Below are 22,058 nucleotides of genomic sequence, written 5' to 3'. Positions count from 1 at the left end.
CCGATCCGCTTGGATCAGAACAAACATGTCAGGTCTCACTCCTCTAGCATGTAACCTTCTCAGCTAATCAACAAGCTCTTCATGGGCTCAGCAGATTTATGAGAGCAGGAAAGTACTAAATTGTGCACTGAGAATGGTTAAAGTGATGGTAAAAAGAAGAAGTTTTTCCTTTATGTTAAATGTATGTTTGGTGTCCAAAGTTTGCTTCTTTCATTTTGCACTGGAACTATGAGGCTAATGTAGCTAACAAGTAATGGATGCTTATACCCTGCTAATTAGCACTATGCAAACTGCATGCCTTACCCTGCTAGAAAAACCAGCATAGACCAGCATTTTAAATTATTCACCAGCAAAGCCAGGATATGACATGTTCTGGATGCTGGTATGCTGGTCAGCAGCAACAGTAGTTATTATGCTAATCACCAGCAAAACCAGTATATGTTGCATTTTGGATGCTGGCATGCTAGTCCACTGGCATGACGATGTTGGGTGACCAGCTTAACCAGCACTAGGCCTGCATAAACCATTTTAGACCATGAATCCTGTGCTGGTCTGTGCTGTGTTTTTTCAGGGAAAACATCGCACAGCTACCGCAAACCAAGTCTGTGGTTTCTGACACTTTGTGTTGTATATAAAAGGTGTAAGTTGGGTTTCAAACTGGGTTCCTTCTGGGCCAGAGCACTGCAGAGACAAACGCTGTTCCATGAGTTTAACTCATGAATGTCTTCCTAATTAGCTGGTGAGCTGAATCAGGTGGATAATCATAAGAAACCAAGTTTGATATTGTAATTTTTGTTTGTTTGTTTGTAATTTTTAATGGTTTAATGAATCTGGAACTGTGCTTGTAGGTGGGGCAACACACCACTGGACGAAGCGAGACATTTCGGCCATCATGAGGTGTTAACACTTCTTCAGGAGTACCAAAATAAATACACTCCTTTGGAGAAACCTGCAAATAAAGAGAACGTTGCAGAGAATCTGGGCGGTATGTTGGAGACATAGACCTCCACAGCAGGTGATGACACTACACAAGCCCAAAGACTGGTTTCTGTGGTGATATCAGGGGAGTTGAGATTGTTAGAGTGAGTGTACAGATGTGCTGTTGGTCTGAGGCACGTATGGCATTTTCTTTCATCTCATTTTCTTTTAGCAGGTTTCGTAAGTCGTATGTTCGTATGCCTATCTATTCTTTTCTGTGTATGAAAAACTGTCTCTATGTGAATCAGTGAAAAGGTATATATTATACAGCTAACATACATACATATAACTGTAAACTGTATATTGGTGATGTATTGCTGTTTGTCTTACAAAGCGGTTGAATGATGGCCATAGATCACTAGGGGGCCCAGTGAGCGATAAGCACTACCAAGTAAACGCTGTCATAGCAAACAGCTGCTTCATTTAAGAACTGAATGACCTTCCAGGGACTGTCCCTATGGGTCATAGAATTGGGTTGCCCTGGTCAAAGCACATTTGGCGAATTTCTAAGTAAAAATAATACATAAACTGTGGCCTGTGAGAAACTTATGACACATTTTATGTTACTTTTTACTCATTATGTGAAAATCAGCACATGAATAGAAACTGTGGACTAAATGTCATATTTAAGTGTGCTCCCTGTAGAGCGTGTGTTCACTTACTTTCACTTAATGAACAAAATATGTCATTTGGGGGTGTCCAGACTTTTGCATATGTAGTCACTGGTCACTTCACAAAGTTAAAATATCTCCTCTACTGCTTAAAAACATAGATGTGGTGTTAATTGAAAGTCTAGCATCTGCACTTTCAACATAATTTCAGGTTTTGATGACCTGTGAGTGAGAATGTATTGATATTATTGATATTACTGAGTAAACAAATGCTGAATGTTTTATTTATTAGTATTAACACAATTATGTAGTAATATAATACAATAAGAAATTACAACATGCCTTTTTATCACTGCAGAAAACTGTAGGTTAATCATAATTTTACTTCATGTCGTCATTTCTGAAACGTTAACCAGCACTGCTGGGGTCTTTCCACCTCTGACTTTTTGCCAAGAGAATGAGGCAAGCCTGTCTAGCAGAGGTGGTCTTCAGGAGTGTGTGAGTGTGAACGGAGACACATCCTGCAGCGGTTAGCAGAAATTCCACTGAACAAGTTAGAGTGGGCTTAGGTGTTAGCAAAGGGCCAGGTGTTAAAATGGTTTCCAGATGTCATCAACCTCCAGCACCCCACTAGTGCATTTAATCCTGTTTTATTTTGGGGGGGGTGGAAGGGGGTCTTCTTATAGAATTTCCATGACAAGCAGGATATTTGGCTGTGACTAGCGAAAGTGCTTTAAAAGGTGTTAAAGAAGGGGATTCTTGAGTGACACAGCCGTACAGATGCCCGCATTGGCTATCACCACACTGGGCGTTAGGGGAGAGTAGGGCCATCATGAGAAAGCACAGCCAATTATGCTCTCTTGGATTCTTTCAGCCAGTTGCACCAGCTGAACATAACCTAGTTTGAATGTTAACTGCCACTGTGTTCGAGGTTATGAGCCACTGAAATGTAACCAGCTGCAGCAAGTAAAATATTTTTGACGTAGCCTTAATTTATTACTTAAATTATACACCTACCCATTATTAGGTGCAAAATACACCGTAAAAAGTGTGGACGTTCAGTTTGAGAGATAGGAAACCTTAACGTTAACTTACCTGTGTTAAACAAACTGAAATGCAGATGAATTAGCAGCTGCTTCACTATTTGTCAGTTGCTATTTCGTGAGCTGATAATTTTCCAATGATAGAGGAAACACAATGTAACAGGATTGGGCAGTTAGTGCAGCTGTCCAGTGATGTTGCTTATGCAGCAGTTTGAAAAGATGTGGTTGTGCTTTACATGTCTTAGAGGAAGCATGTGCTAGCTTCAGGCTCCCTGCTTGGTAGCATCGTGTGATAGAAGGAGGCCTAGATAGTGTGGAATTGGCAGTAATTAAATTGGGAAGACTGAGTTAGAAAGAAGGCGGAAAGGAACACAAGCCTACACTGATATTGACCCAAGACTTTAAATTTGACAGAGCCAAAAGCTGTTTTCCAAGCTTGTAGCTTTCTGTTCTTTCTCCACGCTCCTTATCTGATAGCTTTCGTTTCTTCATATATCTCCAAACCCACTGCTACACTAATTCAGCGTGAGCAGTATGAAAGGTTGCAGGAAATTAGTCATTAGGAAAATATTAATTTTAAAAGATGATCTGCTATTCATGTTCTGTGGAAGGCTGAACAGATATTAGCTCAGAACAACCAGCTCACAGAACAAATAATGTTTGGAAGAATCTACCTACTTGTTTTAACCACTGGATAGATAGAATGAGTATGAGACAGAAACTTTGAATGAACAACGTGATGGATGCATCTGGTGCCTCTTTCTGTTCCGATTTTATTTATCAGATGAAACTGGACTGAGCTCAAACTGTGAGGTGTGTGTACGTGTGCTAATAATCCATGCAATGAAGTCTGTTTATTTTAATGTACACTATTAAATAAAGCTGTGCTTTTCAAACAAAGTGGGAATGCAATATTTTCATCATCTTATATTTTAGGGCACAGTAACAGAATCACAATTAAAAAGCTTTTCACAGTTGTACACAATCTGGTAAATTCACTCGTGTGATACTAATGACTGACACCAGCCTTTTCAGCGCTACTCCGACAGAGCCGGCGCCAGACAACGCTTCCAACAAAAAAGAAGGTAAGGTAGGAATCATATCGTCACTGTCCTAACAAAAACATGCATCTCAAAAATGGTAACTATACAGAAGGCAAAAAAGGTCTTAAGTTAGAGTAACAAGATTTTAATATAACTAATTTTGGACCATTTCTATTGGTCCATTCATCATGAAAAGGTCACACCATGTAAAGGATGGCTGTCTTGCACAAAAGATATGGAAAAATAAAAATTAAACACAAAATATTACAGGATTTTGATATGACAGTGACAATATTCAAATCCCATTGATTTTATACTGTATAAACATTACTGCATCCTCTCCTTCTCAATTCACTGTCCACTGCTTAGGTCTCCTTCTTGTAGAGGATATGAAGGACAGCAGGACGCTCAGAGCAGTGTGGAAAAGGAGCATCACTGTAGTAAGGTAGATCACTGAGGAGGAAACAGAGGAACAACGCACAAGTGGAAACACAGTCCTCCCAAAATTCACAAAAAGCGCTGGCCATTACTCAAACCAGTGTCTTCTGCACTGGACCTTTAAGGAGTCACTCCAAAAAACAAGAACCCACAAAGATTTTAATATAAATAGCATCAAAATGAATGTCATTCATTATTTGTAGGGTCAAATAGTGCCCATCTTACTGCCTCAATAAGTTATTACCATTGACTCCATTCCAGTGTCTCTGTTCATTAGCTGAAGCTCTCCACGGGACCCTGGGCTCATACAATCCGAAGGTCTTGTGCCTGGACTAGAGAGATGAGACAAAGTCAGCAATTACTTTTCCACTTTTGTAGAACATTATCAGCTTGAATGCATTTTCATGATGAATGGACCAAAAGAAACGGCCCAAAATGACTTGGAAAAATTCTGGTTCCATTGACTTACATTACAAGTAAAGTAGGTTTTTCCTTCTCCTGTAAAGTTAGCATTTTGGAGATACAAGGTTTTCTTCCGACAACAGCGATATATATATATATATATATATATATATATATATATATATATATATATATAGGCACAACTAGGTATACCTTCAGTTTGGGATTTGAGGAGAGGCTGCTCATACTGCCTATTCATGCACTCATGTATTGCTTCATGTCAGTGTTTATGCATGTGTTTTAAGTCCCTATGTAGGCAGCCTTCAAATAAAAAGTTACTGTTTTTTTTTTCTCTCTTACCCATCATTCCAGATGTTGAGTAGGTATCGTTTAATGAGGTCCAGTATGCCATCTATCCACAACCAGAAACAAGTTCCCTTCTCACTGGTGGGCTGGAAAGAAGCACAAAGATTCTGCATGAATATTAGATCACTCTCTGCTTCACTTACAGGCAAAGTTACTGCACAGCACTGCACTGCTGTTATACATACTTCAGACCTGCTGAGCTGCATTTCTGCACAGGAAACTGTTTTCCCTGTTTTAACCCACTTCAGCTCAGCTACTGACTGAGATTCAGATGATATCTCAGGGCATGTAACTGCCTGTCTCTGTTTTCGTGCTGATGAGACTAGCATATTATGCAATACAAACTCATACTAAATATCTATATATCATTTGAACCTCTGCACATTTGATGCTTCACAAATCCACACACTTGCGTATTCTTCTATCTGAGCTCTCGTCTGCCATCTCAACATTATCAGGTTTAGTCAGTGTGGCTCGCTAAGTATCGTTTTATCAGTAAGCTCTCCAGACTGACAGAAGTGAAACAAAGTTGTGTTGCTTTAGTGAAAGGAGAAGAGCCAGGCTTCGCCACGGTAGCAGCAGTTCAGTAATCTGAGTCATCTGCTTTAATCCACTCACCTTATTGAACATAGTCCAGAGGACGGGCTTTTCGGGATCTCCTTGAGCCTCAGGACCTACAGACATGAAATCAATCAATATAATTCAAGATTGTTTTGACAATCTTGTCAATAGCACACACAACCCCCCCCCCCTTAATTTACACTAATGCATCAAAGATTGATTTCACCTTTCAGTACCTGGTTCTCTGTATTCTAACCCTTCTAAAGTGGAAACATTAATGACATACTTTTTCATCAGAACTTAGATCTTCTAAAAGACTTTCCACATAGTACTGCTGTCATCAATAATGATTTTTTTTTCAAACTACAGCAAAGAAAAATCTGGAGGCAGCAATGGCAGCAAGGTTTTTCCATATTTATATGTCTGTAGCCCACAGCTGTCAGGGTTGGACTAAATACTTTTTCAGTAATTCAGTAATGTATTTCATTATAATGCATAAAAAAGTAACGCATTCAGAATACATTTAAAAAACATCTTGATAAGGCGCACAGGAAAAACGTTTGTTTCTTTTTAAACTTTCACACTGTTTACTTCTGTTAATGTGTTTAATGAAGAATTCCCTTATTATTTATATGAAGTTCTGATATTCTAACCATTTTTTTTCCTTCTCACTGCCTGCTTCAATAGAGCTCTGTAATGCTGAGATAAATAAGTGGCTCATCACATTGATTTATCAGTCTACTCAGGCTTTAGCAGAGCTTCAGTGTTTGTCAAGAAGCCGTTAATTGAGGTCCTCTTTTAAGTTTGTCTAACAGGCATGTTTGCTGATTTTAAAATTGTTAAAAAACAAATGTTGGTGTTTCTTTTGAAGATTGTATTGTTTTTAGTGGATAAGTATTCTAAAAGACATAACGTAACTTGGACGTAACCTGCTTGATGTCTGACATTTACTCGCCTGACATTTATTTAATTCCGCACTGGAGTTACCAGGCTAATGTAACTAACAAGTAATGGGATGTTAAACCCCACTAATGATCCTTATATAAACTGCATGCCTACTCTAGTATTCAGAAGTATGAAATCAATGTTTTCACCAACATAAAACAAATTTGATTGCAGGTAAGTGTATAAATGCTTCTAATATTCTAGTCCTGCATAACATCATAGGTTTCAAATAAGAGGATTACTGACAATTACAGATAATTGATAATTTAAATGTTAATTTGCAGCATATTGTTTACTGTTTTATTCACTTCTTGTTCACAGAATTCTTGACATATTGAATAGAAAAAATCTAAAATAACATTTTGCCAAATAGTTTGTAATATTAAAATATACATTGTATATTAATTGTTATTAATGAAATAAAATAACCCAAAATGTTAATATAGCAAGTGGTTCCAAACTGGGCTAAGTCATCTGAAACAGACCCTCTAAAATGACACTGTTAGCTAAAAAAAACCTACTATGTTTCATAGCTAAAAGTGAAACAGTGTCAGAAACCACATAACCAAGTATATTTGAGATTGCTTAACAACTCAGCATGTTTTAAGGGCAAATGTGAGATGGTTCAGTCATGCAGTCTGTATGATGCTATAGCAGATGGTCATTAATTTCCATTGCTTGTTAGCTACATTACCCTTGCAGCTCCAGTGCACAACTAAAGAAGCAAATGTTGGACACCATGTATGTTTCGGCTGATTAGCTACATTTGGGGTTAGGGAGAAGGGGAAGTTCACATAACACAGTTTACATTATTCAGCACAGTCAAGAACATGAGACTCACCGAGCAGTTTGTCAGCGAGCATGCTCAGCTGGTCAGCGTTCAGGCCTCTCTTAGTGATAGAGGAAAACTGCCAGCTCAGAACCTTTGCCAGTTCACCCCACTTCATCGGAGGAGGGTTCAGGAAAAACGGCAAGTTCTGAAACAGAATTCATTAAGAATAAACCTTCCAGCAGCAAAGTGAGGTAAGACAGACTGAAATGATGTTTGAGCGGATGAATGTAGGGCAGGAAGACAACTGCTGGAAAACAGCTCCTACCTGAGAGTCGGTGCAGAGCATGTTATACCACAGGATGGAGGCCCAGGCACTTGGCAGCTGGCTGGTAGGAGACATCACCACTACTCATGTTGACCTCAGGGACAATATAGAATACAAGAAAATCACAAATCATAGGATATGAGTCCTAATTTATCCTAAGTCCCAATTTATCAAGGATGTCTGTTCAATATGCTGTGTGAACACTGTATGTGTGAATGGCCAACGTGTGCGAGCTGTAGCTGAGCTAAACAGGCCAGTGGAGTATGTGTTCAGGGACAGTGTGCTTTATTCTCACCTTTAGGTCAATGCACAGTCCAGGCTGATTGAGCTGCGTGTGGAAGCTGATGAAGTGGAGCTCCTCCGTGATGAGAAGAGGGGCCTAAAAAAGAACCAGTAACACTCACTAAGTACACACAAACTACCCCCAGCACATATATGCAGTACTGTGCAAAAGTCAGAGACCACCCTTCATTTATTTAAATTCAATTTCCAGTCCTTAAGTAGAAGTTTGTCATTTTTCAGCATCAGGAAAAAAGCAAAAAATATATATTTAACAGAAAATTACACAAAACCCTCAACAACTAAATATACTTTACATTTTCCACCCTTTGCCTTTATTACAGCTTCAATTCTCATCAGAAGATTTGCTTTCAGTTTTTGAAGAAATCTGCAGGGATATCTTTCCACACCAATGTTCAGTCCTAGTAGTTGGTTGCATTTTCTGCTTCTCATGATCCACATAATCCCAAACACGGTGATCCCATTTAGCAGCTGCTTTGTTTTATTTGCGACTTCTCTTCTTTTTTGCTTGTTTCCTTTCTCAGTGAAGCTTCTTGTCAGCCACACATCCTTTCACACCCGTAGCACTAAGTTGTCTTCTCACAGTGGAAGGATGGACAGAAACACCTGTGGGTTGTTTCAGATCTGAAGTGAGAGTGGAGCTTAACTTTCTCCACTCTCTCAAGGTTAAAGCTTTAAGTGCTGTTTATCTGGTGGGGACAGTTTTATGTCTACCACCTCGTACATGATTGTTTTTCTCTTATCTGTGAGTCATTGTTTTGAACTCCACTTTATGCAAGTGGATTATCTAATATCTACTCCTCAGAAATATCTGCTGAAAATGAATAACTTGTACTTAATGGCTGTGTCGGTCTCTGACTTTTGCGCAGCACAAACATCTGCTGCTGTAAGTAGGTAATTAAGCGTCCTATTTATCACAGACAATGTCTTTGCTGACACTGAAAACAAAAATGAAGATGGTCTTAGAAATGCTTATAGTGTCTTGTTGAAAATGACAACCACACAAATAACACTTTCTAGCACTGTAGAAATGCCTGCCTGGATTGACTTCTTAATTATTGCACTGCTCCGTTTCTCAAGAATGCAGCTTTTCACATCAAACCACTCTAAATGACTTTGTTTACATCTTAACCATTTCATTAAACAGATATTTTTAAAAACCTGTTGGTGTGAACTTTCGGAGAGGTAACATTAGCTTTTAGAGAGCAGACGTTCGGTTCCTATCGCCATCATTGTGAACAATTCTGACTCAAGAATTAATAATGAGTTTCTCAAGAATGGAGCATTTCACATCAAACCAGTCTGAATAGCTTTGTTTACGTCTTAAACATTTCATGAAACAGACATTTGTGGCATCAACCTGCAGTTTTAACTTATGAAAGATGCTGTATAGACAGCATAAAAAGTTTCCAACCTCATTTGTTCTGCTTCCAACTGACTTTGCTTCTTTCAGTTGCTGTGTAAAAAAAGAAATGTAGTTGAGTATTTATACTGTGATGTAGACAATCTTGTTTTAATTCATGCATTTATGAATGAATAAATTAGCTGTTTGAAATAGCCATGTGAGTATTGTTCATACCAAATGTCGGAACTCAGCAGTCAAGCATCCGTTTGATTCCTCCATGTTCATGACCTTCGAGCTGGTGCCCAGAATATTGAATCTACGGGATCTGCAGGAGCACACAATTTATATTAAGACAGATATATTTTGTGTTTTTTTATTACCTTTATTTCAAACAGAAAACACATACCCCTTCACTGTGTTCTTTTCATTTAAATCCCTGTGGAGAAGAAATAAAAGAAGAGGTACAATATAAATACTTAATTATCTACTATCAATAAAAACATGTAAAAATGTAGATGTTACTGATCTTTATTTTTCTCAACTTACTTGTCAAAAGAGACACTGACTTTAAGTTGACAGTTCAACTCTGGTAGCTTGACCAGCAGCCTGTGGACAGAGTAATCTGTTAAACACACACTCTTGGTTCTTTAAGGGTTCTTTAGTAAAGACAAGGAAGCATGAACACTCAAAGAATCATTTCATGCTTAAATGGTTCTTTGCATGATGAAATGTTTTTTTAGATTGGTGGAAAATGTGTTGTATATGGTTCTACATAAAACCTTTCTGAAAATGGTTCTACAGAGCACCAAAAAGTGCCTTTCTTTTATTAAACTCTTCTAGCGAAATCTATTCTAGTACATTGTTCAGTTGTTAAAATGTCAGTCTTGTAACTTCTGCTTATTTGCTGAATTTACATTACATTGTTGGGGAACCAATAAACATAAAGAGTAGTTATGGCATATGTTTTATATTTAATTTAAATATTTTGTGCTTAATTTTTTCAATAAGTTTTTTTAACTCTGCAGACTTGCAGAAAACTCCCCTCAACAAAACTAATTTGACTGGGGTGTTAAAATGTACATCCATACGTCTGTATATGGTTTCCCTTTAATTAGCAATGTTATTTTATTAGCACCTTTTTTCAGTGAATTTAGTAAATTATTGTCAGTCTGGCTAGAAAGTCAGTGCTTGCTGTGTTAATTCGCGTCAGACTGAATTTAAACTCTGAGCGCTGTCAGTAGAGCATAAGTAGGGAGTCTGCTTTAACGCTGTACCTGAGTTTGACTGTGAACTGCACGCCCGTCTTCAGCACTAGGGGTCTTTGGGGATGCGTGGGCATGCAGGGCTGCCTCTCCACCACAATGGAACTGAAAGACACATCACAAGTTCTTCCATCCTGCACTACTCTATGATGTCTCAGCAGTGACTCTGACCACAAAGCATAGCCAGTTTCCATATTCTAATTCTGCAACCCACAATGAACGACATACTTGACCAGCACGTTTTTGAAGAGCATCAGGGCCTGTTCCTGCAGAGTGCTCATGCCCAGAGTGATGGGGTCGTTGTCGTATGAGAACTTCAGCACCAGCTCCTGCAGCTTGTTCAGCTGCTGCCGCGTCTGCTGCAAACACTCCGCCAGTGCTGTGAACCTGAGGTACACACCACCTTTACTTACTGAGTAGTGATGGAATAGTTTATGGTTGAAATAATGACAAGACTGTACAGCCATGTTCATAAGGCTACATGACACCTACATAGCTCATCATTAGCTACATAAGCTACATAATCACGGTTTATTCCAAAAGGCATCATCTGTCATGAATGCTGCTCTTTGTCAGGTGACATCAATGTTTTCTGACATTGGACGTGTCATGACCCTTTTTGAGTGAAATGACATAGCATGTAATAACAACTGACTTTGTAGCTTAGTGTATCTTACATTGACGTAATACCGATGATGTGAAATAGCTTAAATCTGACAATGTATGTCATATCATGAGTGTTAAGTCACAGTAGCGTAAGCGGAGCTACAAAGTCTATGTTTTGTCATCAAAGAAGGCGTCAAAACACAATCTAATATTAGAAAAAAATCAGTGTTGTCTGACATAGCTGTTGTCAACTTGACATCAAAGTTTGCAAATACAACCTTCATGACAAATGTTTTTAAATGTTTCTGTAGGTTTATGTCAGTTGTGATCAATAGGTTATGTACACTGTAAAAAGTGGCTCATCAGATCAACCTAAAAATGACTTCATGTAACAAGTAAATTAATTTTTTCAACCCATATAAATACTTTGAATGAATGATTTTTTCAATCAATATTATATCAATGTAATTTTTGGTGAAATAAAACTAGTTTAATTGCTTGTTACCACATGAAGTAATTTTTTAGGCTGATCTGATGAGCCATTTTTTAATGTATGTGTCATGTAGCCTTGTAAGTACTGCCTACAGTAAAGTGTTACCAAAATAATTAACCTTTTCAACTCCTTGGGACCACCGGTGGTCCCAAAACGCATTTCATCATATTCTTAATAACTTTCATATTTCATAAGCTACATTCAAAAGGTGGGTGTCATATGAGAGCTGTAACTGTCTTCTTTCCAGTCAAATAGATACGTAATGTAATTTTAAATCCTTATAATAAAAGAAGCTGAACTCTGAATTTTTTTTTCTACTGAAAGTCGACCCATTTTTCCATAAATCTGGGCTATAAACTATAAACAGATGGCGTCTCTTCAGTGATCTGCTCTGTAAAAATTATTTTTATAAAATAATACAAAGAGCGTCTAAGATTTTTGGCTTTCAGCAGTAAATTGTAAGCATATAGCAATATGTGTATGATCATAAAACAGGTTCTGTTAATTTGTGGGGAGCTTTTACCAAAAAATAAATATCATAAAAATAAATAACATAAAAATTTACATTTACTTCATGCAGTTACTGAATAATTTCCCTAACGATTTGGTCATGTAAATTCAGATGGAAAAACCAAAATATACCCTGGTGAATAACTAATTATAAAGGACCCATTGATAGGTCCTACATAACATACTACATATTAGTTTCACAGTAATTACTGAATGACTCACAGTAGTTACTGAGTAACAATCTTAAGAGTAATAACCGAATAATAGAGTTTAACCAGTTAGGATGATTCCAAGGGCTCTGAAGAGTCAGAGGCCCACAAAGACTTTATTTCTTTTATTTTCTGAAGTGATTTTTAGACTTACTGAAAGATTTTTAACAATTAATAACAATTAAAGACTAGCTTTAGAAGACGGGGAAGACAGTACGTCTGCATGATGTAATGCATAATTTAATGATAATATGATAATGATGATGATAATTTGGGATGTGCATGAGTGCTCAAGTCCCTTGTAGTTAACTGTACAAAGTGCCACTGTATACTGAAATCACTATTTGGGTACTTCTGATTTCTGATTTCATCACGGGAAGACGGAGAAAATGTACAGACGAATAAATGAAGTGCTGCTGTTTTAACAGAGCGGTAGAAAGGCTTTTTTTACATTTTTACTTGTATTTGTGATTCAGTACACACTCTGAGACACGAGTGCCTAAACGTGAGCGTGTTGCCAAAGACACATTGTTAAGGACGAGACTGAGAGGGCAGACGTAGTGCACCTTTATTGCTAATTGGTGTAACTAGCTGAGGTTAGCTAGGTCCAGAAACAGAAACATATATCTCTATGACAAACATGTTGGCACATCTTCCAGTGAAAGAACATACCTCATTTAAAGACAACAAATCCTCAGCATCCAGTAAGCTGTAGTTTTAGCTCATGTGAAGAGATACTCATCCAACTTGTAAAGTATCAATTTCCCTCTACATTATCATTATTTTTTTTAATAATAAAACATGTTTTAAAATGTATTTCTCTGCTTGTAGCTAAAGGTGCTTCTAATCACATCAGCACAGTAAAACAATATTCCTTTAACACAAAAGCAGACCTGTATGTGATGAACAGTGCCTGTAGAGGTTCTCACCAGCTCTGTAATTGGTCCAGGCAGGCATTTGGGGGTCCTCCGATGCAGGCCATCTGCTGCCTCCGCTTCCACTTGGGAATCTCCACGGATATCAGCATGAACTGGATGTGATCTGCTAACTTCAGTGAATTTACCAACTCGTTCACTACCACCTGCACACAAATTCAAATGTGTATGATTACTAAGCAATACGATTCAGTGGCCTAAAGCCAGCCTCCAAACACCCTGCCTGCACACATACACTGAGACACAATTCATTTCTTTTTACACTCTGTTGTCAGCAACACACTGACCAGTTCAGTGATGGAGCACATTCACAGTCATTTCAGGTTCATCCACAGGCCCAGCATGTCTTTATCTTTCACAGTGAAATCACTCAATTTGAGCTGCTACAGAGATAAATTCGGTCTAATCTGGTTCTGTTTATGTGAACTGAACACTGAAATAGTTCAACACTGTGTTGGAGTTGCACAGTGTTTTTTGTTACAGATCATGGAGCTTGGAATCACTTCCCATATTAACAGTTTTGACATTTCACAACTGTATGCAATAGTTTGAACACGTCTGTTTTGCTGCATGTTTTTTTCCATTTTCTAAGTGAAAATAAGTGTCATTTTTCTGCACATTTAAGTACACAATTTCCCATAATTGAAAAAAGAGCCATAATTTTGCACAGGCTATATTTCATGATTTTTATCCCCAATATGTTAAATTCAGCTAATTAACAGTAACTATGAACTAAAATTTGCAGAAGTTTTTAATGTTTTTACTGAATAACTCGCACAATGCTGATTTAAAATTTTACGAATCATTCACCAAAATGTATTTTTATATGTTTCATACAATATTTCAGGAATTCTGTGAACTTCTGTGAATTTTTAAATGATATTAAATTATAAATGATGTACTATAATTATCTGTTTACATTCATCTTTTTGTCAGTTATCTGCCTTGATATTTGTAGTTTGTAGTTTATTTGTAGCTTTTATTTGCACAATTTAAAATACACACAAATAAACAAAGATAATATAACATACAGTGCAAGGAGAGACAAAAAACCTAATAGGCTTATATAAAGACTCCATCTAAAAAATATAAAAATTTCAAATTTCACAATATTATGAAAAATACAGAATAATATGCGAAACAACAATGACAAACATCAAATAACCTAAATATCGACATAAAACAAAAATATGTAGATGTATAAGCATATATATGTGTTGTGTATGTGCACAAGGGCATCCACCAAGAATATATATATATATATATATATATATATATATATATATATATATATATATATATATATATATGGGTGTGTGTATATGATATTAATAGATACATATGTTTGTGAAATAATGCAGATTTATATAATAAATATAACAGATATCACAGTAAGTGAAACAAATAAACCAGAGATATGTAAACAGCAATACATAGAGACAAAACAACTACAGTATAGATATTAACTGATCTTTTAAACATCTTTTGTAAAATTTTAAAGAGGAACCATTTTTTTTTGTCAAATGGGAAAAACTATTGCATATTTTTGATCTCCACTACATCAAATATGAATCGTATTTATTATTATTATCCTTATTCCCTCTCAGTCACTGTAGGATCTTCTACAGCTCCCTTCATTATTCTGGACACTTCTAACATTTCTTTATTTTTTTCTTTACAGCTTCCTAGTATTCAATAATTACGTAAAACCAGTGAAGCTGCTCTGGACCAGCACATTAGAAACATGTTATACATGTTTCTGCAACAAAACTGGTTTTATATGACTGAAAACAGTGATCCCAGACGTCAAAACACTAGAGTAGGTGTGTTGCTGTGTTCAGAACTGGCCTACCTCTCTCATTTTGTTCAGTCTGAAGAACATCTCCTTGATCATCATCTCCTCCCTCTGGATCTCTTTTGCTGTGTGTGCATTCATTTCAACCTCAACTGAAACCATAAAAAATACAATAGAGTCAGATTTGTCTGTCAATTACTCAAAAAAGCTAACACTTCACTGCTGCTACATAAACATCGTGGCAGATGTCATATGCTGTTATGAGTTACCACATACTAATTTAGTCATTATGACATCAAACAAGTTAATGATAACGGTAACATGACGCTGCTGCATTACTGGACAGCATATGACCTCTGCCATGGCATGTTTATGTGAATTTTATGTAGCGCACACCTACATAAGAGAGCTTTTGGTAAAGAAAATGGTTCTATATAGAACTTTGCATGATTAAACGGTTCTTTGTATGGTGAAAAAGTTCTTCAAATTGATGTAGAATGTGCTGTAGATGGTTCTATATAGAACCTTTTTTTGAAAAGCGTTCTATATAGCACCAAAAACGGTTCTTTTACTGTGACAAGCTTGACATCATAACAATAGTAGAACCCTTTTAGTGTTATATAAAACCATATACAACATTTTCTCCATCAATACAAAGAACCCTTTCACCATGCAAAGAACCCTTTAATCATGGTTCTCAAGGTTCCATATAGAACTATTTTCTTTACTGATAAACCCTTGAAGAACTATCTTTTTGCATGTCTGATGTAAAGAAATCTACAGGTCAAACTAGCCATATACTTTGCTTTGTGCCATTTTTTTTAATAATGAATTAAAATATGATTCAATTGAACGCTTGACAAAAAAATAACAAACAATGCCAAAATGACAGCCAAAAGGAAATGCTCTCTTACTCCGACTCTGTAAAGTTTTCCTCCTGAAGTCATGCTCGTCTTGCAGATCCTCCAGGACCTGAATGTCTTGTTCTGTCTCCTGGTGAATTTAAGTCCTTATTTACACACATAGCAAACGTAGATTCAAAAAGCTACTTCAGGTTCACTACATTCTGAGGTCAGAGGAGAAAGTGCTGATATGAAATGATTAATCCAGCACAAATCAAGGAAATGCAGAAGAGTGAGTCATAATATAAACACACACATACACCGATCAGACATAGCATTATGACCACCTCCTTGTTTCTACACTCTTAGAATGCATTGCTAGTCTAACCTGCACTTTCTTCTTCAGGTCATTCACTTGGTTGTCCAGTTGCTTCTGCTGTTCCATCGCAGCACTGCTCTGTGATGATCCTGCATGCTCCTAGCATTGAAACCAACATGGAACACATTCGTTATGTTTATGTTCATAATCTTTATCATCTTCATCATCTTTACTCACTAGGAAACCATTTTTATGGTCTAATAACTGTAACCAGAAGAGCCAAATGCTTGATTTGAAAAGCATTTATTGAACCCAAGAACATGATACACACAATATCCTATATACTATACCTGTGTCTGGATAGCCATTTCCAGAATCTTCCTCTCTTCCTTCAGAGAGTTGGATATAATCATGGCCATGTACACAGGAAACTCCTGGAAGTGCTCCTACACAGAAGATCATTGCATTTTTAATGACACTAAAGCTCAGAGAAGGTATGGTAATGACACTAAAGCCTATAGAGAGTATGGTGATGACACTAAAACTCAAAGAGAGTATGGTGATGACACTAGAGCTCAGAAGGAGTATGGTGATGACGCTGAAGCTCAGAGAAAGTATGGTGATGACACTAAAGCTCAGAAAGAGTACGGTAATGACACTAAAGCTCAGATAGAGTATGGTGATGACACTAAAGCTCAGAGAGAGTATGGTGATGATGTGTAAGCTCAGAGAGAGTATGGTGATGACCCTAAAGCTCAGAGGGAGTATGGTAATGACACTAAAACACTGAGAGAGTATGGTAGAGACACTAAAGCCTAGAGTATGGTGATGACACTAAAGCTCAGAGGGAGTATAGTAATGACACTAAAGCTCAGAGGGAATATGATAATGACACTAAAGCTCAGAGGAAGTATGTTGATGACACTAAAGCTCAGAGGAAGTATGGTGATGACACTAAAGCCTATAGAGAGTATGGTGATGACACTAAAGCTCAGAGGGAGTATGGTGATGACACTAAAGCTCAGAGGGAGTATGGTGATGACACTAAAGCTCAGAGAGAGTATGGTAATGACACTAAAGCTCAGAGGTAGTATGGTAATGACACTAAAGCTCAGGGGGAGTATGGTGATGACACTAAAGCTCAGAGAGAGTATGGTAATGACACTAAAGCTCAGAGGTAGTATGGTAATGACACTAAAGCTCAGAGGTAGTATGGTAATGACACTAAAGCTCAGAGGGAGTATGGTGATGACACTAAAGCTCAGAGGGAGTATGGTGATGACACTAAAGCTCAGAGAGAGTATGGTAATGACACTAAAGCTCAGAGGTAGTATGGTAATGACACTAAAGCTCAGGGGGAGTATGGTGATGACACTAAAGCTCAGAGGGAGTATGGTGATGACACTAAAGCCTATAGAGAGTATGGTGATGACACTAAAGCCTATAGAGAGTATGGTAATGACACTAAAGCTCAGAGGGAGTATGGTGATGACACTAAAGCTCAGAGGGAGTATGGTGATGACACTAAAGCTCAGAGGGAGTATGGTGATGACACTAAAGCTCAGAGGGAGTATGGTGATGCCACTAAAATTCAGGAAGAATGGTGAAGGCACTTTACACATTAGCACTTTGAAAGAGAGTGGTAATGAATAGTGTATAATAAATTGTGTAATACTTTTTTTTACTGGAGCTGCAGCACAAAATACTGTAATTAGTGAACAAAGAGTAGTTACAACAGTGCATTTTCATCCCCCGCTTCCTCTCTTCTTTCTCCTCTCCCCTCTCCTCTACCTTCTTTTGTCTTCCTCAACACAACATATGCCTATAACAGCTCATCTGAGGGAAAACCTTTTGAAAACATCTCATTGTTTGAGTTGTATGAACTTAGGCTTTAGATCATATCTCATCAGTCATGGCTCTCTATCCACTGGCTGAGGTACTGGCGAATCTCCATGGGGAATGCGTCATCATAGAGCTGGTCAACTTGCTCTAGATATCTAGAATCCAGCTGTTGAAGCTGGTGCCAAAGTGCCATCTACCAAAAGACAAATAAAAAAACAATGTTTAACTGAAAGACCAAATGTGGCAGGTAATTATGTATATCGCAGCTGTCATAGAAAACCTTATATCTCCATTTTTGTCGTTTTTTTAGTTTTTTATCATAATTTGAAAATGCCTGCTGCCCTTTACATTGTGTGTAAATTTCATGATGAATAGACCAAAAGAAACATCCCAAAATGACTTGGAAAAAAGTCTGGCCATTGACTTACATTAAATGTTAAGTAGGTTTTTTCCTTCTCCTGTAAAGTTACCATTTTGGAGATACGAGGTTTTCTTCCGACAACTGTGATATATAGTTCTCTTTCCCTGCTACATTATTGTTTGCTATTGATGCATATAGCTTACAGGTTTCATGAGTTTATTTGTGTCTGGGCATCCCTGGTGAAATGACATATTTTGTTGATCTTCTAAGTGAAAATAAGTTAATATTTTACTTTAATGCACAGTTACTGTTTATGTGCTGAATTTAACATATTCGGAAAAAATAAGAAATAAAATGTGGGATGTGCAAAAGTTATGGCAACTTTTATATGTTTTTTTATGTTTATGTTACACTGTAAAAAGCAGTACTGCATAATGGCAGTTGAAATAAATTAAGGCTGGTCTCTAACATTTGCACAGTACTGTAAGATCCAAGCGTGAGCTGGAACTAAACTCTCCGGGACGGTAGAGCATCAGGACCAGATTTGGACACTCTTGATATAAGAGGATGAACACTTGAGTAGCTTCAGTAAGCTGTGATGCAAGACTCAAAGACAAAGGAAGAATTATACACCAAACAAAAGGGGGATTCATGAGCAGCTCAAACACTTCTCAGCTAATTGTCCACTTAAAAAGCGTGAATCAAAAAATAAATAATCTCTCTGTTTTCATCACTTCAGAAGGAGGTGTGGCAGGACTCAAAGTCACAAGCATTCCACCATGGTTAGGTTGTACCATGTCTGATTAGGGCTTAGGGGTGATTTGATGACTGACAGTTCCTACAAAATACAGATGTTTTTTTTTCAGTTCCACTATAAAATAATCTAATCACTATGGCACTGAGTTCCTCCTTGACTTTCCTGAAGGCCTGTTAGTGAGAACTAGGGACTTCCCACAATGCAAAAACTTTGTGTGAGATGTCAGGGGTGTGTCTGTAGCTGTAGGCTTTTATGGTTATGTTATACTGAGATTGAAAACTATAGAGATGAGACCAGATTTTTTTCTTCTTTCCAGTGGCTCGTCCAGTCTAAATCATGTACTATTCCCACGGTGGTGGTCAGAGATGCAGCTCCTGAACATTGATAAGCAGCAACCAGCACAGCTGCGTAGTTAACTCATAAAATTCAGTCAGAACTGGACTCATTTGGATCTGTGGTCAAATGTTAATGCCAGAAATACTGCGGTGAGTAAAAATAGTGCCACCGCATAGAAGTGGTTCTGTGTCTCATATTTGATCACATGTGCATGCATTTATAGTAATATAACCCTTTCTGTTATCTTGATTGTATTCATAGTAATTCTACTATGTTTAATATAACATTTAACACTACCACCTCCCACAAACCGTCATAAACAATAACAGTAATTATAACGAGTTGCCTTAATTAGTGCACTGAAAGTAGGTTCTGCCAAACGTGTTAATCCATTTATAAACAGGTACATTCAGTCCAGTGAAAATAAAGGAGATGATGCCATCAGAGACACACAGCTGTCCACTGTTAACTCCAGCCTTAAAACTTCATTCACGCTTCTTTTAGATACATAAAAACTCACCACTACAAACACTCACCTCACACAGCGGTACGGCGGCCTGTAGTCCGGGAAAAAAGACAAGAAAAGGCTAAAATGTCCCCTCGGGAAAAGGATCCAGCCGCTGGCGTTTGTTTTATCTCGCGAGTCCTGCAGTGCGTTTTATCCTCACGCTTCTTCTGCTAAACTGTCTGAGTAGACATGGACACGGCTGACTTGGGGCTCCACCCATATGACGCTTCCACCAGTCAAAATGCAGCACTTTTGATGAATGCTTGTCTCTCGGTCGTCAGCCAATCACCGGTGAATGCGCGTCTCGTAGCCACGCCCTCTTTGCTACCCGCTGCAGGCTCCCTTTGCCAGCTCGCCGAGAGTGAAAAACTGCAACCGAGGAGTGAATAGAAACTTAACCCTCCTGTTGTGTTCCGGTCAAATCTGACCGATTTACAAGTTTCCTCTTTAAAAAGTGTAGTAAATTTCATCTGTTTGTCATGAGGTTCCATGTTCACACATGGTATTTGAAAACCTAAAATAAATCTGAAATATTTTTATAAAAATGTGTGTGTTTTATGGAACTTGTATACACCCATGGTGTTCCTGGTCAAAAATGACCGGTTATTGGAATCTATAAGACTACAATTAGTGTATAAAACAGAGTTCAAGCACATATCAAGCACATCCACAGCAACCAGAGAAGGAGGAGTCAAAAGAAAGAGGTGCCAACTGTGAGCACCAAGAGATAAAACACTAGCTTTGTGTGCCACAGATGCGGTGTATATATATATGCAAAGAACATGAAATGACCACAGTGTATTGCCCCACATGCTCATGAGAGGACAAAACTGAGGAACATAAGGATAACATTATGGCACTGTCTTTTCAGAGCACAATAGAAAATTGTAAATATGTCCATACAGTGTATGGTTCAAGCATTTCTCTTAAATTTTCCCTGTGTACATTTGGGCTTTTGTTTCCAATAAATAAATCATACCGGTCAGTTTTGACCGGGAACACAAAAGTTGTTATTTTGTGCCACAGTTTAGAAAACTTAACTTTGGTAAACATTTCAGTGGAGTACTCTGTGACAAACAGTACAATAGGTTTCATCTTAGTATTTGTTATAGTCAAAATAATATGTATCTAATATTTTTTCCCTAAAAAAATGAGCGGTATGAGCTCAGTTAAATGAGGCCTGCAGGACATAAACAGCAAATACAAGTTCAAAACTTATAATGTTCACAAGAGCTGAAGTTCATAAAAAGATCTAACACAACATTAGGTGATAATATGTGTATTATTGTTGATTTATAATGGAATAAAGTGATCCCGGTCAAAAGTGACCAGGAACACTATGAGTGCAATTCTGCTTAATTTGAATCGGGGGGCTGCCTGGATCTGTTCATGAAACTCAAGATGTTTTCTATTCCAAATGCCTTAGCATTCATTCTGAAGGGAGGTTTCTGTTGTTTTCTTGCTTGCATTTTGTAACAGACTGGCATGAACGTCCAGCAGCCAGTTTTAAGGAGAAATAAACAGAGAAACGTGCGCAGTGGCGTGACTAGGGTCTCATGGACCCCAGTGCAAAACAACTAATAATTGATCTTTAATGAACTGCAAAAAAATTTCATCATTTTACTTCATGTCCTCATTTCTGAAATGTTAACCAGCACTGCTGGGGTCTGTTCACTTCTGACATTTTGCCAAGAGAATGAGGCAAGCCTGTCTAGCACAGGCGGTCTTCAGGAGTGTTTGAGTGTGAATGGAGACACATCCTGCAGCGGTTAGCAGAAGTTCCACTGAACAGGTTAGAGTGGGCTTAGGTGTTAGCAAAGGGCCAGGTGTTAAAATGGTTTCCAGTTGTCATCAACCTCCAGCACCCCACAACAGCCCCCTCTGTTGAACACTTTTAGCCAGTTGCCCCAGTTAGTTTGAATGTTAACTGCCACTGTGTTCGAGGTTATGAGCCACTGAAATTTAACCAGCTGTAGCAAGTAAAATATTTTTGACGTAGCCTTAATTTATTACTTAAATTATACACCTACCCATTATTAGGTGCAAAGTACACCGTAAAAAGTGTGGACGTTCAGTTTGAGAGATAGGAAACCTTAACGTTAACTTACCTGTGTTAAACAAACTGAAATGCAGATGAATTAGCAGCTGCTTCAC

The 22,058-nt window shown here is 37.8% G+C and overlaps 2 protein-coding genes across 4 annotated transcripts in view; one reads left to right on the top strand and one right to left on the bottom strand.

The window, feature by feature from the left end:
- Positions 1-3,527, top strand: part of glsb (glutaminase b) — a 75,586-nt gene extending 72,059 nt beyond the window's left edge. For all 3 annotated transcript variants that reach the window (XM_036591118.1, XM_036591927.1, XM_036594288.1), the window contains one exon: positions 849-3,527. In XM_036591118.1, the coding sequence (XP_036447011.1) occupies positions 849-1,002 (154 nt within the window). In that variant the 3' untranslated portion in view covers positions 1,003-3,527. The remainder of the gene's footprint in view (positions 1-848) is intronic.
- Positions 3,477-20,082, bottom strand: LOC118809414 (signal transducer and activator of transcription 1-alpha/beta-like). The gene is made up of 20 exons (XM_036572713.1): positions 19,933-20,082; positions 18,013-18,135; positions 16,451-16,546; positions 16,170-16,259; positions 15,854-15,932; positions 14,997-15,091; positions 13,139-13,290; positions 10,620-10,778; positions 10,404-10,496; positions 9,676-9,735; positions 9,536-9,565; positions 9,364-9,454; positions 9,199-9,240; positions 7,780-7,863; positions 7,485-7,568; positions 7,229-7,364; positions 5,500-5,555; positions 4,876-4,967; positions 4,358-4,445; positions 3,477-4,128 (listed from the first exon to the last, which is right to left on the bottom strand). Exons 2-20 carry the CDS (start codon positions 18,133-18,135, stop codon positions 4,126-4,128), a joined length of 1,653 nt encoding a protein of 550 aa, XP_036428606.1. The 5' UTR covers positions 19,933-20,082; the 3' UTR covers positions 3,477-4,125.
- Between the last annotated feature and the right edge of the window lie 1,976 nt (positions 20,083-22,058).

This window comes from Colossoma macropomum, unplaced genomic scaffold (assembly GCF_904425465.1).
Source record: "Colossoma macropomum unplaced genomic scaffold, Colossoma_macropomum, whole genome shotgun sequence".
Classification (NCBI taxonomy): domain Eukaryota; kingdom Metazoa; phylum Chordata; class Actinopteri; order Characiformes; family Serrasalmidae; genus Colossoma; species Colossoma macropomum.
The sequence above is the reverse complement of the archived record's forward strand: the minus strand, read 5'-3'. Positions and strand labels throughout refer to the sequence as shown.